We start from the raw sequence: 17,856 nt of genomic DNA on the forward strand, positions 1-17,856 counted from the left end.
AATGGGGCAAATGTTGTGAATAATCACTGCAGAGAGAGAGAGCAAGAGAAAGTGGGAGGGGGTGAAGCGAAGAGAAATCAGGGCTGAGGGGGAGCGAGTCATGTAATGCTCAGAGCTAGTGTCTGTCTGTCCGCGATTCAGGAATTCCACTGATCTATATGCTTGTGCAATTAAGAGGTCAGAGGTCAAATTCTCAGTTTGGCCACCAACACAAAAACTTGCCTGAGGTTCCTTGGTAAACATGATAGTACTTCCACTGTGCTCCCCTGTGTGCGTTCATTAACTATCGGAATGTCTGCTCCTGATAGGTAATTACTATTACCTGCCCAACCGGCGCGATGCTCTTCTCTGTGGGAACGGCAGCGATGCTGGGTAACAGTTGTTCCCTTTATTCCCTACTCGTTATTCCATAGTTTGGATGGAGCTGGAAATGGATGGTGATGTGACTAATTTTGAGATGTTATTTGATGCAGACACTGCCCGGAGGGGTTCTCATGTATAAAGGCTGGCCGTAATCCTGACTATGGCTACACCAGCTTTGACACCTTCAGCTGGGCTTTCCTGTCTCTGTTCCGCCTTATGACTCAGGACTTCTGGGAGAATCTGTATCAGCAGGTGCTATTCCTGATCCTGTAATCCTAGTACATTTTCCTGGACGTTGACTGTATCACACTAACAAAGTGCAATGACAAAACCAGATTTTTTTTGTTCTTCTAATTTGGTCCTCATATCCAAATTTAGTCATATTCCTTGCTTCCATTACTTTGATTTGAACAGCCTCTGTAAACAGTGGACGCATGCAATATTTTCTTCTTTGCTACAGACACTGCGGGCTGCTGGGAAGCCCTACATGATATTCTTTGTGCTGGTGATCTTCTTGGGCTCCTTTTACCTGATCAACCTGATTCTGGCTGTGGTTGCCATGGCATACGATGAGCAGAACCAGGCTACAATTGAAGAGGCACAGCAGAAAGAGGAGGAGTTTCAGGCTATGTTGGAGCAGTTGAAGAGACAGCAAGAAGAGGCACAGGTACAAACACAACCCCTCAGAGTCACACAAGACTATTTGCAACGTTGGCAAATCCGCCCCTATCTCACACATTTTAAGAAAACTTTCTTCTGCCACTCTTCAATTTTCTTACTTTTTCATTGCAGTGTGGTCCCAGTGTCCGTCTCCCTCTTTTATGTTTCTTGTTCTTTCTATTTCTCTGTTCCTCTTCATCCTCTTTGTCCATCCCTGTTGGTGCTAAGGGAGGGCTTAGAGCTCTCTGTTACTATGGTAACAAAAGTGGATAACGAGAGAATGTCTTCTTGCAAAGAGTAAACACAGAAATGAGACAGAGAGATAAAGAGGGACGGTTAAAGATAGAAAGAGAAAGAAAAGGAAATCAAGAACTGCAGAAAGAGGGAAATACTGGGAACTGGGAGAATCTCTTGACGGCTTTTTCTCTGGCGGCTTTGCTGTCGGAATGAATGGCCATCGCATTGACTAGAGCTGTGGGAATTGAATTGGCAGTAATCAAGTGAAAATTATACCAGTGCTGAACTTTAGCAGAGCGCTCCACTGACTGCTGTACTCAGGCAGCTATAACTGGTGTCTCATTTTGCATCCGAAGTGTTGAAATGTCTTCTGGGTGATCTTCTGTTCCTTCCCATTCTCGTCCACAAACTCTTTTTCTCACTGTCAGAAACACAGCTCTCTTGGGTGGCTGTTGGGTGGGTGAGTGGGTGCGTGTGTTTTTTGCTGCGTGTGCCACTACATCCATGCAAAGTCTGAGGCTGGTTGCCCCTGACAACAAGACCTGTTGTGTTCTGGTTGGCTGGCAGGTTGCCGCGGCAGCAGCCACGGAGAGCGGGGAGTACAGCGGGAGGGGGGGCCTCTCCGAAACCTCCTCGGGAGCTTCCAGACTGAGTTCCAAGAGTGCCAAAGAGCGACGCAATCGCAGGAAGAAGAGGAAGCAGAGGGAGGAAGAGGAAGAGGAAGAGAAGGGAGACGTGGAGAAGTTCCACAAGTCAGAGTCAGAAGACAGCATCAAGCGTTCCACCTTCCGCTTTTCCATCGATGCCAACCGCCTGTCCTATGAGAAGAAGTGCTCCACCCCTAACCAGGTGAGGGTCAGGGGCATTGTACTGAGGTAGTGTGTGTGCATCTAGGGAAATGAAGTCATTATTATTAGATGCAACAAGACCCACTTTTCATGCTCCTACTGTGGATTGATACCCTGCCACGCTGCAGCAGTCTAAACAATGCATAAAATAAAAAAAAAAGTGAGGTGATTGTCATTGTGATACACAGCAGCACAGCACACGGTGCACACAGTGAAATGTGTCCTCTGCTTTTAACCAATCACCTTTGGTGAGCAGTGGGTAGCCATGACAGGCAACCGGGGAGCAGTGGGTTGGGACAGTGCTTTGCTCAGTGGCACCTCAGTGGCCCCTTTCGGATCGGGATTCCAATCGGCAACCTTCTGATTACGGGGCCACTTCCTTAACCGCTATGCTGCATGCATGTTTACTTTGTAACTCATCTCCCACAATTATAATTGCCATTATGGTCAAAAGATTGAGCGCTTTTCATTATTACATTCACTGAATTGATTTAATTAGTTGAATGATTGTCATTGTACTCCTTTACTGAGAATATGTGGAAGTGAAACCCCCTTTTTCTTACTTTAATTTTTCAAGTCACTCCTCAGTATCCGTGGTTCACTGTTCTCACCGAGGCGGAACAGCCGTGCAAGTCTCTTCAGCTTTCGAGGTCGTGCACGTGACTTCGGCTCGGAGAATGACTTTGCTGATGATGAGCACAGCACATTTGAAGACAGCGACAGTCGCCGCGGCTCACTGTTTGTTCCTCGACGCACAGAGAGGCGAAGCTCCAATGTCAGTCAGTGTAGCCTTGCACCCCGAATCCTGCTCCCCGCCAATGGAAAAATGCACTGCTCCGTGGACTGCAATGGGGTGGTTTCACTTGTGGGTGGGACTTCTGTTCCCACATCTCCTGTGGGAAGACTGCTGCCCGAGGTGAATGAAGCAGTAACACACACATGCAGACAACTGTAACTATCATATAAGATTGAGAACTTATGCTCTGATGAACACTGTCTTCCTTAATTTCACTATCAGCGTGTTTATCTGTCCATCTGCAGGGCACCACAACTGAGTCTGAGGTGAAGAAAAAGAGGTCTGGATCTCACCAACCCTCTATGAACTACCTGGAGGATCCAGTTACCAGACAGAGGGCTCTTAGTGTGGCCAGTATCTTAACTAACACTATGGAAGGTATGGAGCTTCAAGATGACACTGGCAGCAAACAAACACAGGGACCAGCAGAAACCCACACCACCATAAAAAACTCAATCAGAATGTGTAGTTCTTCAAAGCACATTCCATTGTAAAGATTCAGTCATTATGGGCAAAAATAGTTGGAGTAATTCAGCATTTGTTTTTGTGTCAGAACTTGAGGAGTCTCGACAGAAATGCCCACCCTGCTGGTACAAGTTTGCCAACACCTTCCTGATTTGGGACTGCTGCCCAGCTTGGCTGAAGATCAAAGAGCTGGTGAACATGGTCGTGATGGATCCGTTTGTGGACCTGGCTATCACCATCTGCATTGTCCTCAACACTCTCTTCATGGCAATGGAGCACTATCCAATGACCAAGGAGTTCAACGATGTGCTGTCTGTGGGAAACTTGGTAATACAGACGATCTTTTCCATTCCTGGTTGGGGAATTAATGGGACATTTTCCTCTACAGTTGTTTTAAAATTGTGTATCAGTTTAAAATTCTCCTTAACCGGACAAAAATATGTGATGCTATTGAAGAGGTGGGCATTTGTCTCTGTTTAGGTGTTCACTGGTATCTTCACCGCTGAGATGTGCTTCAAAGTCATTGCTTTGGACCCATACTACTACTTTCAGGAGGGGTGGAACATCTTTGATGGCATCATTGTGAGCTTGAGCTTGATGGAACTGGGTCTAGCCAATGTGGAGGGTCTTTCAGTGTTGAGATCATTCAGATTGGTATGCATTAAAATAACTCTTATTATGTCTTACAGATATATTTTTAAAGTCTCATTTTTACCTACATTATTCCCTTAGCTGAGAGTCTTCAAACTGGCTAAGTCATGGCCCACCCTCAACATGCTGATCAAGATCATCGGCAACTCAGTGGGCGCCCTGGGAAACCTGACCCTAGTGCTGGCTATCATCGTCTTCATCTTTGCAGTAGTGGGCATGCAGCTCTTTGGCAAGAGCTACCGCGACTGTGTATGCAAGATAGCTGAGGACTGCACGCTGCCACGGTGGCACATGAATGACTTCTTCCACTCCTTCCTCATTGTGTTCCGGGTTCTGTGTGGAGAGTGGATTGAGACCATGTGGGATTGCATGGAGGTGGCTGGCCAGGCCATGTGCCTCATTGTGTTCATGCTGGTTATGGTGATTGGGAACCTGGTGGTAGGTCTTTCTGCTTATTTCCTTCTAGCCAAATCTGTGCAGCATCCAGGATTAAACCATTGGCTAATACTGAACAACTGAAGTGAATATATATGTAATTCCATGGTCTGTCACAGTTGTTCTTATTTACAAGTTACTCTTATTTGAATCTTTTTACAAATATCCTTTTAGAAAAATGAGTATGTTGCTCTTAAGGAAATGTCACTAACAGTGGCTAAATGGCCACTTAAAATAGCAACATGCTAAACATTAGAGTTCAGAAAAATAAATTATACAAATAGTTATTAAATCAAGGCACTGAGGAATTTTATTTGAACCCGTTTAATGGATGGCCTTGGTGGTCATTTTGGAGTTTTTCTTACTCTCTTACTGCCTAACTTTGTCTCCACGAATGTTTTTGGCTGGTCAGGAGTGCAATTTCAATTCACTGCCTGAAAATAGCAACACAATGACAATACACTAGTTCATGCATCATTTATAATGTGCGCATTAAACTAGAGAAACCTCTAGAAACTTGAATAACGACTGGCAGATAGGTGCAAAGTGAGGTGGAATAAAAACGTGCCTTAGATCATCAAAATACAGGCCTGACAGCCAAATCCACCAACTGTCAAGGTGCCACTTGAGCAAAGCACCGCCCCCACACGCTGCTGTCCGGGCGTTGTTCATGGCTGCCCACTGCTAAAAATGGGTGGTGGATTACAGGCAGAGGGCAGATTTTGTTGTGTTCAGAGCTGTGTGTGCTACAGTCTCTTACAGTTTCAAATAGCGTAATATTTCCCTCTCTTCCAGGTGCTTAACCTTTTCCTGGCCTTGCTGCTGAGCTCCTTCAGTGCCGACAACCTGGCGGCCACAGATGATGACAGCGAGATGAACAACCTTCAGATTGCCATAGGCCGCATCCAGCGAGGAATTGATTTTGTCAAAAGCTCCATCAGGCAGTTCCTCCAGAGCCTGTGCCTGGGAGCAGGGGGGAAGCCAGGGGCACTGGATGAAGAGAAGCCTCTTGGTGACCTCCACAGCGATGTTGCCAAGGAGAACTGCCTCACCAATCACACTAGCATGGGAGGGGGAACGGCTGTGGAGCTCACCAAGGATTTTCTGAAGGAGGGATGCGTTACCACTGGCAACGGGGTAGACAGGCGTGGCACATATGGGATGGATGAGGGCGACTACATGTCCTTCATCCACAACCCCAGTCTGACGGTGACAGTTCCCATTGCAGTGGGCGAGTCGGACTTTGAGAACCTCAACACGGAAGATTTCAGCAGTGACTCCTCAGACATCGAGGGCAGTAAAGAGGTGCGTTCCACTTTTTTTGTTCTGTCTTTAGGGTACATTAGTTTACTGATGATTCCTTTGTGTTTCAGTGTGGTTTGGACAATGATAATGTTAATTTGTGCTGCTGTTGTATGAAGTGATAAGGATATTTTTTCGGTGTTTAGTCATATCCTGTTTTTTCCGGAGAATCAACAGTTTAGCTGAGTCATCCTGGTTTTGGGACATATTTTCAATGTGGCAGTATGTGTCTCTGTGTGTGTGTCTGTGGATGCAAAAACCTGAGGCTCTGTGGTGTGTGTTCTTTTGTGTGTGTAATGAGTATGAGTAGCCTAAGGGCCTCATAGCAGGTGCACTAACTGAGCATGCTTATTAGGTCAGTACCCACTAAAGTGCATTATACAGATGACTGGGCAGGAACGCTGGCACATGCCTCAGTCTAACGTCAACCAGCTTGATGAAGAAATCGTTGAATTGTTAAAAATGTGCTTGTAGCCAATTTGTGGGTGTTTGTGGCTATCAGATAAAAAAAGACAGTTACAGTTAAATACATTGCATTTTACTTAATATAAAATATATCATGCATGTTGCAGGAGTGAGAAACTTGTTCTCATTGAAATAATAATAGACTTAAGTCATACATTTGCGCTAGAATTTTTTTCTTCTTTTTTGAAACATTTAAAGTGTACTGATGTTACTGTTATACAAAATCTGCCGTTTTTGTGTTATTGCATTTACGTTTGTATGGGCTTGTATATATATCTTGTTGTGAAGTTTATGTTTAATGATGGGTATGTTAAGTTTATAAGTTCTGGCATATCGGCATTACACGCTGATAACACGTAATGGCACATACATACATTAACTCACCTGCTCTGTGGAGGCTACACCTACTCTTACATGCCTGCTGAAATAACCATACCACATTGTCCAAGATGGTTTAAAGAATGGCAAGAGTGTGAAATGTTACGATCACACCTAAAGTAGTTTTTGTACTACAATGTATAAATCATCTGGGAAAAAAACACTTACATCTGAGAATGTGTGTTGAAACTTTTGACTGGTAGCGCATGACCCTCTCTCCTACCTAAGGTTCACAAATGTGTGTGTGCGTGTGTGTGGTTGTCTGTGTGTTTATGCAGATATGTTTGGAGAATGAGGTTGAAAAACTTGAGTGCTTAATGAATTACACATAATTGCTCAGTGATCTTAAATGCATGAATACAGCAGTGAAACCGTAAGTAATGAAAGAGAGCGCTTTTCTAACCTTCCTGTATGAGATGTTGTTGAATCCACCTGTGTGATATTTTCCATGTTTGTGAAGTGTGTATCTCCTCTCTGTGTGTGTAACCTGTTATTGCAGCTATGTCAGGGACGCTATCTCGGGTCACAGTGACAATACCCCTGTAAGACCACTTTATTATACATACATAACACTAACCATGGAGACTGCCTATGACATCTACAGTTTATCAAACCTCCTTCGCTTTTCGTTATTCTTTTTTGTTTGACTTTTTGAGTTCATTATCTGTTCCTTTTTCTGAACGATTGCCCGTTGACCTTTCTCTGCCTGTGCCCTCCCCTCCCACGTTGTAGAACAGATACCGCTGTTCTTGTTTTCGTTTGTTTGTTTGATTTTATTTTTTCCATTTCATTTGGGCTTCTTTGCAGAATCAACTACCATAAGGAATGAGAAGTTCTGCCATTCCCCATCGGTAGCTCAGACCATCAACACATCACTTTATTTGATACCGTTTTACAGGACTGATGAACTGCCGTTGCATAATCAGAAACCTGCTGAACATGATGGAGGTAGAAGGGATGGATAGGGAAACAGAGAGAGAGAGAGAGAGAGAGAGAGGCCGGCAGGGAGAGAGTGTGAGTGACTGAAACAGTGACTGAAATGAACGGGTGAGAATTAGAAGCATTTTACTTCAGCTTGATAGAAAAAAACAGTGGGTTGGTGCCTATTATGTAACCACACTCCTTCCTGGCATCAACGCGTCAGTGTCTGGAAAGCATTTGCCTGTCTGTTAATCTGACAACATGTAGCACTTCTTAAAAATGTCACCAAATGGGTTTTATATTGCCCTTCAAAAGGGGTAGAATGGGTGTTATTGTGTTTCGTTTGCTGCTAAAATATGGTGTGTGAGAAAAAGGCTTCAGCCTTTTTCAGCGAAATATATGAGTGCATACGAGTGTTAACATTTTATCAGAATTGTGGCCTCACTGTGATATGCAGTAACATTATGTGGCTTCTGATAGGCTCACCCCTTTGATGTTCTGCTAATGAGCACAGAGCAGTGCCGACAGAAAAGGCAGCAAAATGATGGAGCACTCTGCAGCAAAGGCCAAACTGACCTTTTCTGAAGATTAAAGATCTGCATGGATTGTCCTCAGTTGTTAAAACGAAAGAATAAAGAGAGGGAGAGACAGGGAGAGAAGTAAGAGAGGCCATTTTAGAGGGATTTTTTGTGCGGGAACATTCAGAATCTTTGCACAGCATGCTTACATCATTCCCCGCGCCGCATCAGCCAGGTCTCATGGCAACCAGTGCTGCTGCTCGGTCTAAGATGCCGTTTTTATTTCTTTTTTTATTTTGTTGTTTTATTTTTGCCCCTCCTTCTTTAGCTGCCTTTTTTAAAATTGACCAGACTAAAAGGAAAACCATGAGTGCCCCATGAAAAACTCTTAAAATGGCCTCCACTGTGACTCTGTTACAGTAGAAATATAGTGTGGCATTGAAACCCAGGTCCAAAGAATGTAAAATAGGATGTGGTTGTACTACCACGTTCTCAGAAATTAAATGCCAACAGGTTTCCAATAACATTTTTTTGGAGATTCTGGTACTTCTAAATAAAGGTTTAGAAGACATGGTGGCAAGCATTTGTTAACTTCTGAGAGTGTGGATCACGGCAGAGAGTGTGGATCAAGGCAGCGAAGGTCACTGCAATGCTGTACCATACAAGCACCATGCAAATGATGTATGAACACCAATGTCACAAGGCACCCCAGCATTGACCTTATGAGTTTTTGGGGCACTCACAGGTTAAAATGCCCTCTTAGACTGAGCGCCCAGCATTGGTTTTACGATGTTCGCTAATGCGGTGGCCCTCCTATTCAGAACTCAGACTGATCGACTGAGGCTTGAGCACTGCTTTACAGAATGGATGTTCAAGAGTGTGTTTTCATGTCACTGGGGAAAATGGAGCAGGGGTCGGGTGGGGGTTGAGCGTATGGAGGTGGTGGTTGGTAGGTGGTGGGGGGAGTGGGGGGTGTAAATTTGTCGCTCGATTGGACTCACCGTGATGGGTGTAGTATTAAATGGTTAACATGAATACTTCTTACCATTTGCCTTTTGGGGCAGGAGGTTGGCGGCTGGTTTTCTCATTGTTCCGGACATGAAAATACTCCAGCACAGCACATCAACCTGACACGGCACAGGCTTGGACTGAAAAACAAATGCACCTTGGAGACAAAAAAAAAAAAAACGCAAACTGCATGATCAAATTGAATGACACGACATCAAATGTACCTACAGCCGATTGCTGGATCACACAAAAGCCAGAGAGATGGTTACATTCCTGGCCTTCCACTAGACAATCGGCCTTTTTCAATCATTTTGTGTTGCATCCACAAGCTTGTAGGTACCTTTGAATGACTTTGAATGAAACTGCATGACAATACAACTGTTCTGAAATGAGTCGAAGAGTTCAACCCTGTTATGCTTAGGCCTGAGAGTCTATGAACAGGGTGAGCTGCTTCCACCTGCTGTGACACCGGCCTGTATGTATGTGTATGTCTATGTGTGTGTTTGTGTGTGTGGGGGGGGGCATGTGTGTGTGTGTTATCCTCCATGTAGAAGTTACCTGTAGATCCCCAGCTCAGTTCATCTGAGGGCAGCACCGTGGACATTAGACCCCCAGGAGATGGAGGCGAGGGGTCAGTGGAGCTTGAGCCTGAGGAATCACTTGACCCAGAAGCCTGCTTCACTGAAGGTGTGTGTGTGTGTGTGTGTGTGTGTGTGTGTGTGTGTGTGGACAGTAGTTGTACTTCCAAGGTCATTGGTTCCCTGTTCAAAAGTATATACATTTTACTATTTATAACTAACACATCCAAAAGTTTTTGTTTTTGTCATGAGCACGTAAGTCCTGTAACTGTAGTAGTGTTTGTGTTCAGGGGGCTCAGACAAGGCTTTTGTACCATGAGTTTCACCTGCTCTGCCTTTGAATGCAGTATTCAGAGCACTTAGGGAAGCCTTTTGTCTGTTTTCTCATTCTGTTGTATTCCATCCTTTATTTTCTCACAGGGATTATGAGTGCAGCTCAATGGGCAATCACAAAGTCAATAGATCCTCTCCTCTAAGAAAACACAATAGGGAGAGACAGATAAAAATGGAGGAAGGGAGGAAAGGACAATTCCACAAGGCCTTATGCACTGACCTGCTGTTTAAACCGCAGGTTAACACTTTTAACTGAGCTCCTGTCATAATTTTCAAATCTGTGCTTAGTTGATATGTCGTATCAAAACATGCACACAAGAAAGCCCAAGATGTGTAAAGAAAGCAATGAATTATCAGGCAGCATGCAATAGTGCAACACTATCATGGTATAGAATATATAAAGTAAAGCTGTGCAACATTTGGAATCTGTTTGTTTGTGCAGGTTGTGTAAGACGGTTTCAGTGCTGTCAGGTGAATGTGGAGGTTGGACGCTGGAAGATGTGGTGGACTCTGAGAAAGACTTGCTTCAGGATTGTGGAGCACAACTGGTTTGAAACCTTCATCATCTTCATGATTCTTCTCAGCAGTGGTGCACTGGTCAGTTAAAAACACATATTTTATGTGTAATTATATGTAATAACCACACCATGCTGATTCTACATAATAGGCAGACATGGCATTATATAAGTTGTGATAGCTCTACATTACTTACTCTTTGAAAATTGTTATGGCAAGAACATCATGAAAGGTTTTTTTTTTAATATAAAGTGATGTGAATGTAGCATTTTCAATTTTAAAGAGGGTTTTACTCTTATTTAACCCATAATTTCATAATATCTTAAGAAGGGTAACAACAATACACAAACTGAGACTGAAATCACAATTAGATTTTTCAACACTTGTGATAATGTTAGCAAATGCTGTGTGACCTACATTGCTGACACCCCATGTGCAAAATGTGTTCCCGTCCCGGTCCTTGTTAGTGGATGCTTGGAAGTCTGAATATTTGTTGCAATCAATTTTCTATCTATTACCTTGGAAGTGAATTGGTTTGAAATGAAATACTTCCTGAAGAGAAAACCATCGTAAATATCCATTAATTATATGTGGCATATTGGTTATTTTAGTGGTCTGTTTTGACTCAGTTTTCTTACTTTTTTGAATGTCACAATAATGTATTTTGTGTTTCCATTCAGAGCCACCGGATGAACATTGGTCTGAAAAATGTCTGACTCTGCCATGAGACTTTATTTTAATGCCATAGTGTCGATGCTGTCTTTTTAGGCATTTGAGGATATTTATATAGAACAGAGGAAGGCAGTGAAGACCATGCTGGAGTACGCAGACAAGGTCTTCACCTACATCTTCATCCTGGAGATGCTCCTGAAATGGGTTGCTTATGGATTTGTGAAATATTTCACTAATGCCTGGTGCTGGCTGGACTTCCTCATTGTGGATGTATGTAACACTTGTGTGTGTGTGCGTGTGTGTGTGTATGTGTGTGTGTGTGTTTTTTATTTTTTAATATAGTGTTTGTGATTGCTGTCTTGACTGATCAAGTTCATTGATTAATTGACGACCCATCAATTCCCCGACACAAGGCCGTTGTTTCTGTAGCATCTGATGTATTGATTGTGATGAGTTCTAATTTGTGTTTGTGGGGTTGCAGGTGTCACTGGTGAGTCTCATAGCGAATGCTCTGGGTTATTCGGAGCTGACCGCCATCAAATCCCTAAGGACCCTCAGAGCTCTGAGGCCACTCAGGGCCCTGTCACGCTTTGAGGGCATGAGGGTAAGACACACACACACACACACACACACACACAGGCGACCACACACATTTTTCATGTTATTAAATTAGTGAAATAATTCTTCTTCTCCTCAATGTTTCATTCTCGCCTGCGATCACACGCGTTCTGAATTCTGAGCATAATGTCTATCCCTTGTGTGGTAGATGGTGACCTCTCTCTGCATGCCGGTTTGTGAATCTGTGCTCTGAAGTTCTCTCTTGCATTTTCATGTTGTCTGTTTGGTGCATTTTGTAATGTGTAATTTCTTTCTTTGTTATGTGTCTTTTTTTCATTTACAGTTGTGACCTCATCCTGCCTCTACAAGGTTTTGCTTTTGTTTTGAAATTTTCAGTATAGATAAACCTACAAATGCACTTTGGTAGCATCTGTCTCTACTCCTCTCTTTGGTCTAAGATTGAACAACTGCATCAAATACAGTAGAACAGAATTAGAACTCCTTGTATGATATGTAATATAACACTGGGTCACTCATACTGGGTGACCTGTTAGTTCTGTGGACACAGATGTAGTCAGGGCACTGCTCTGTTTCTCTGATGTGAATGTGACCTCCCCTCTGTCATTTATCTGCACAGGTTGTGGTAAACGCCCTCCTGGGCGCCATCCCCTCCATTATGAATGTGCTGCTGGTCTGTCTCATCTTCTGGCTCATCTTCAGCATCATGGGTGTGAACCTGTTTGCCGGAAAGTACTACCACTGTGTCAACTCCACCACCGATGAACTCTTCCCCATCAAAGATGTCAACAACAAGAGTGAATGTCTGGCGCTGGTTAATGACAGCGCTCGCTGGAAGAATGTGAAGATCAATTTTGACAATGTGGGCGCTGGCTACCTGGCCTTATTGCAAGTGGTAAGAGCAGTTTGTGTTTTATCAGTCCTTATCTTTAAATATGTTGAAGGACAATAATAATAATAATAATAAAGTGAAGTGATTTTCACTTGTGATACACAGCAGCACAGCACACAGTGTACACAGTGAAATTTGTCCTCTGCATTTAACCCATCACCCTGAGTGAGCAGTGCGCAGCCATGACAGTATAACTCAGAAAGAGTGGCAATGTGCGCTGTAAACTCTTATTGTTCCTCTTTCTCATGTTTTTTTCTTGCTCCTAGGCAACATTCAAAGGCTGGATGGACATCATGTATGCGGCTGTAGATTCCAGAAATGTAAGATATTTCTGTTCATTCATGGTTTCTTTCTGCTTGGTTTTATTGACCGTGGTCGAATTAAGACCTCAATGAGATTTAACAACATTTTGTAAATGAACAACAATCTCTTTTCTTTAGGTGGAGGACCAACCAGATTATGAAGTCAACCTCTACATGTACCTTTACTTTGTTATCTTCATCATCTTTGGCTCTTTTTTCACACTCAACCTTTTCATTGGTGTCATCATTGACAACTTCAACCAGCAAAAGAAAAAGATATGTATCCTTGTACTTCTGTGCCTACATGCAGTTTGATGGTTAACTGCTTTACTGCCAGGGATCAAATGTCTGAGGTTGTAACCAGTTTTTTTTTTTGCTCCTTTACTTAGGAGGTCAGGATATCTTCATGACTGAAGAACAGAAGAAGTATTACAATGCCATGAAGAAGCTTGGTTCGAAAAAACCCCAGAAACCCATTCCACGACCAATAGTAAGTTCAATAATAATGTTGATAATAATCACAATCATCATCATAATGAGCAGTGTATAGTGATTCTCTGTTTGTTTCTTGTGGTTCTTCTCAGAATAAATTCCAAGGTTTGGTCTTTGACTTCATCACCAAGCAGGCCTTTGACATTGTCATCATGGTCTTGATTTGCCTGAACATGGTCACTATGATGGTGGAGACAGATGACCAGACTCAAGAAATGGACAATATTCTGTACTGGATCAACCTGGTGTTCATCGTACTCTTCACCACCGAGTGTGTGCTCAAGATGATCTCACTGCGACACTATTTCTTCACTGTGGGATGGAACATTTTCGACTTTGTTGTGGTCATTCTCTCAATAGTTGGTAAGAGATGCAATAATTTTGTAACCAAACAAGGGTTCTTGGATAGTAGATTAAAGCTTTCCTGTTGTATTTCACAGGTATGTTCTTGTCTGAAGTGATCGAAAAGTACTTCGTTTCACCAACATTATTCCGAGTCATCCGACTTGCTCGAATTGGACGCATCCTTCGCCTCATCAAAGGTGCTAAGGGAATACGTACCCTCCTCTTTGCACTGATGATGTCACTTCCAGCCCTTTTTAACATAGGCCTGCTGCTTTTCCTGGTCATGTTCATCTATGCTATTTTTGGCATGTCTAATTTTGCCTACGTGAAGCACGAGGCCGGCATTGACGACATGTTTAACTTTGAGACCTTTGGCAATTCCATGCTATGCCTATTCCAGATCACTACTTCAGCAGGCTGGGATGGCTTGCTGGCACCCATACTTAACAAACGTGAGCCAGATTGCGACAGTGAATTGGAACACCCGGGTAGTGTTTACCGGGGCGACTGTGGCAACCCATCAGTGGGAATCTTCTTTTTTGTCTCCTACATCATAATCTGTTTCCTCATTGTGGTCAACATGTACATCGCTGTCATCCTGGAGAACTTCAGTGTTGCCACGGAGGAGAGTGCTGAGCCACTGAGTGAGGATGACTTTGAGATGTTCTATGAGGTATGGGAGCGTTTTGACCCCAATGCCACACAGTTTGTGGAGTATAATAAGTTGTCCGACTTCGCTGATGCTCTGGACCCTCCACTCCGTATCGCCAAACCCAACCGAATCCAACTGATTGCCATGGATCTGCCCATGGTGAGCGGTGACCGCATCCACTGTCTGGACATTTTGTTTGCCTTCACTCTGCGTGTGCTGGGTGAGGAAGGTGAGATGGATGCCCTCAGGGGACAAATGGAGGAGCGTTTCATGGCCTCCAACCCATCCAAGGTGTCGTACGAGCCCATCACCACCACACTGCGCCGCAAGCAGGAGGAGATGTCAGCTGTTGTGATCCAGAGAGCCTTCCGGCGCTACCGAATCCGCCAGACAGTGAAGAAAGCCTCCACCCTGTACCGGCAGCGGCCGCTTCAGGACGGCAGTGTCGGAGGGAATGTCCCGGATAAGGAGGTACTGGTGATTGTTAAATTTAATGAGAACTCTGCATCAGACAAGACAGACATGACACCGTCTTCTGCCTCACCGCCTTCATACAACAGTGTGGCCAAATCAGAGAAGGACAAATATGAGAAGGACAGGAGAGAAAAAGAGGACAAAGCAAAAGATGCCAGGGACAGAAAGAAATGAAACCATGACAATGTGGCTGAACTTGGAAGATGAATAGTTTACAGGTTAGGGAGACTGACTGCTGTGTGTACATGCAAGACTTGGGATTTGATGCCAAAACAGTACGTTTGTGTGAAAGAGTGTGTGAGTGTATGCAGAAAATGAGGGCAGTGTGCTGTTGTTTGGGGGATGTTTAAAACGTGGAGTGTCAGAACTTTGTTGCTGCCTCTTAACTGTTTTGACTGATGCCCCCTCTCCCCCTTTGAGGACATCGAGCTGCTTGATTCAAAATGGCCACCCAGCATGGAAATATGCCTTTTGACTTTTTTTTTTTTTTATTATTATTGATTTTTTTTTGTTCTTGGAGTGTTGTAACAATCTGAAAGACTAAAGTGTACTGTTACATCGCCTGTAGCTAGGGCTCCTACTACAGCCAACCAGTGTCTTGAATAATGACTGTCGTATTATTTGCTTGCCTTTTTGACACATTTTATTAATGCATCAATGTTTTCTATGCCTACATTTGATTGTGTATAAAAGGGCAATTTTCGTGGGTGGAATATGAACCTGATTTACGTAGCCTCAATAGCAACGTGAACGTGTCAGTCAGAGCAGAAAGATCTAATGGTTGGGCCAAAAGGTCTAAGGTCAAGACTGCAAATAATTTCAATCTGAAATACATATCAGTTCAAACGAAAAGCTGGACAAGACGTTCAGTTGAAATTATTAAATAAATTCAAGTCTGCCTGGGTTCACGCAGGTCCACCCGAGTCATGTTCAGCACCCACTGAGCCTGAATGTGCATAAAGCACGGGTCAAAACAAAAAGGATGTCCACATGGTACAAATCGAATGTCTTCGTGTCTGAGAGCCATGATCATTTACTCTCTCTAGTTTCTCTGTTCAACGTATCTGTCTATTTGACTTTTTGTTTTGTTTGTTTTGTGTTTTTCTTCCACGTCAGAGCTGCAAAACTTCCAGAACAAGAAAAAATCCAACAAAAAACATGAACGTTGTTTAGTAGGAGAAGAAGCTGGACTACCACGTTTAGAGATGGCATTTCATTGTCTGTCCAGATTGGTACATGGTGTTTAATTTGCACATGATTGGGCTATTTTGGTTATATAGAAAATTATTGGAAATCGAAATGTAATGTAAATAATGTACTCAAGGTGTGGGCACACTGTATGTGTCAAAGCTGTATATGTGCTTCAAGAGAGCAATCTCTTCATATTGTATATGGGTGCAAATTACTTCTGTGATAATGTGTGTGCTAGAGCGTGTGGATGTATGTGTGTCTGGGTGTGTATTGCACACGTGTGTGTGAGAATCTGGGCATCTGTACTTGTGCATTGACGCAAATGGATGCACTTGTGTGTGTGGAACGAGTGTGTGAGAGTGCACATTTGTCTGTATATTTAAGTGCATTTGTGTATGAAAGTGTACACAAATGGACTTTGCTTACTAATTATATTGGATAGTGTTTATACTGTAAATAATAGTTTTAAACTCATGTATTTTCATGCTTTATTTCTTTTTTTTTTTTTAATAACCGAAAGAACTTGAGTTTGTTTACATTCTGCACGGTAACAGGTGAAGCTGCATCTCGTTTCCGTAGTTACAGTTTTAATAATGATGCGATCAGTAGCTTTCATTCTCCATATGCATTTAGTGTGGTAGTCAACTGCATGCTCTATATTAAACAACCACATGGTGACATTATTTTAAAAAGCCTAAAGAATAAAGATCATATTTTTTGTACTAAAGTCTGATTAAGTCCTTAATTATGATTTCCACAGCCATCACACGCATCAATAAATCCTATATTTATTTTTTCCTTCCAAGTGCTGGATATTTTACTTTACTTCACTTTTAATGAAACAATGTTTGGATTTGTAATCATGTGCATTGTGACATTTTTGTTCAAACCAAAGATGTGACAGACACTGACATCGACATTATCTTTTCTTTTGAGAAATAAAGCACATTTTGGGAAGCATATGCCAACAATCATCATGAGTACATTTATTATTGCCTGTAAAGAAACAGTCGTTCCAGTTTTATTGGGCAGGGCTTTGTTGACCGGGCAGAGGGAGATGGTTCAGCAGACTTTACATAAAGGGAGAACAAGTCGGGGCGTTCGGCTCATCACCACGTCTGCGGTTTTAAAGAGAGTGAAGAGGGAGGTGTTGGGGAGGAGAAGAAAAGAAAGGCTAAATTTAGGGCTGTCCTTCTAAAATTAGTGATTGAAGCATGCGGTGAAGTATAGCGCTGTGCCCCTCCTTCAGCCGTCAGTGAGCCATTCCATGATTAGCAAAGCCTGAGCCAAGACATCCAGACATCCTGAATCGTGTTTTAGTGCATGTGTGTGTGTGTGTGTGTGTGTGTGTGTGTGTGTGTGAGTGAATGAATGAATTACATAAATGAAGGGAAGAAATGGAGCGCATGCCGGAGTAAAGTGGATATTGACAACCCATAAATTAAACCAGACATGGTGCCCATTGTAAAAATGGCACTGAAGAAGAAGGGAAATGGGGGGAAGGGGGTATTCTGGGGGGAGGGGATGGTGAAGCCATGATCCTGCTGGAAATTCTCTCCTCCTGTTGCCTGGCAACGTGACATCACAGCACTTGCGCGGGCCATTGATCAGTTTTGCCTACCCAGAATGCTTGTGGCTGATGTCAGGATAGGCTTTCCCTGCCCCACCCCCATTTGTTGTTAGCGCCGTGGCCTTCCAGATGAATCCGCTGCTGAGACGCAGTGACTGCCGTGGCACTGAGCAGCACAGACATTAACGCCTGCCACACCGAGCAAAACAAAACACG

At 43.3% G+C, this 17,856-nt stretch overlaps 1 protein-coding gene across 2 annotated transcripts in view; it reads left to right on the plus strand.

The window, feature by feature from the left end:
* Window positions 1-17,032, plus strand: part of scn1lab (sodium channel, voltage-gated, type I like, alpha b) — a 29,251-nt gene extending 12,219 nt beyond the window's left edge. For both annotated transcript variants that reach the window (XM_028979849.1, XM_028979848.1), the window contains exons 8-27: window positions 309-372; window positions 474-615; window positions 824-1,030; window positions 1,828-2,109; window positions 2,686-3,024; window positions 3,150-3,282; window positions 3,458-3,696; window positions 3,850-4,023; window positions 4,102-4,458; window positions 5,251-5,760; window positions 9,599-9,734; window positions 10,401-10,555; window positions 11,243-11,416; window positions 11,628-11,750; window positions 12,342-12,617; window positions 12,881-12,934; window positions 13,055-13,192; window positions 13,302-13,406; window positions 13,501-13,771; window positions 13,849-17,032. In XM_028979849.1, the coding sequence (XP_028835682.1) occupies window positions 309-372; window positions 474-615; window positions 824-1,030; window positions 1,828-2,109; window positions 2,686-3,024; window positions 3,150-3,282; window positions 3,458-3,696; window positions 3,850-4,023; window positions 4,102-4,458; window positions 5,251-5,760; window positions 9,599-9,734; window positions 10,401-10,555; window positions 11,243-11,416; window positions 11,628-11,750; window positions 12,342-12,617; window positions 12,881-12,934; window positions 13,055-13,192; window positions 13,302-13,406; window positions 13,501-13,771; window positions 13,849-15,053 (5,084 nt within the window). In that variant the 3' untranslated portion in view covers window positions 15,054-17,032. The remainder of the gene's footprint in view (window positions 1-308; window positions 373-473; window positions 616-823; window positions 1,031-1,827; window positions 2,110-2,685; window positions 3,025-3,149; window positions 3,283-3,457; window positions 3,697-3,849; window positions 4,024-4,101; window positions 4,459-5,250; window positions 5,761-9,598; window positions 9,735-10,400; window positions 10,556-11,242; window positions 11,417-11,627; window positions 11,751-12,341; window positions 12,618-12,880; window positions 12,935-13,054; window positions 13,193-13,301; window positions 13,407-13,500; window positions 13,772-13,848) is intronic.
* Window positions 17,033-17,856: the final 824 nt, after the last annotated feature.

This window comes from Denticeps clupeoides, chromosome 5, assembly GCF_900700375.1.
Source record: "Denticeps clupeoides chromosome 5, fDenClu1.1, whole genome shotgun sequence".
NCBI classification, from domain to species: domain Eukaryota; kingdom Metazoa; phylum Chordata; class Actinopteri; order Clupeiformes; family Denticipitidae; genus Denticeps; species Denticeps clupeoides.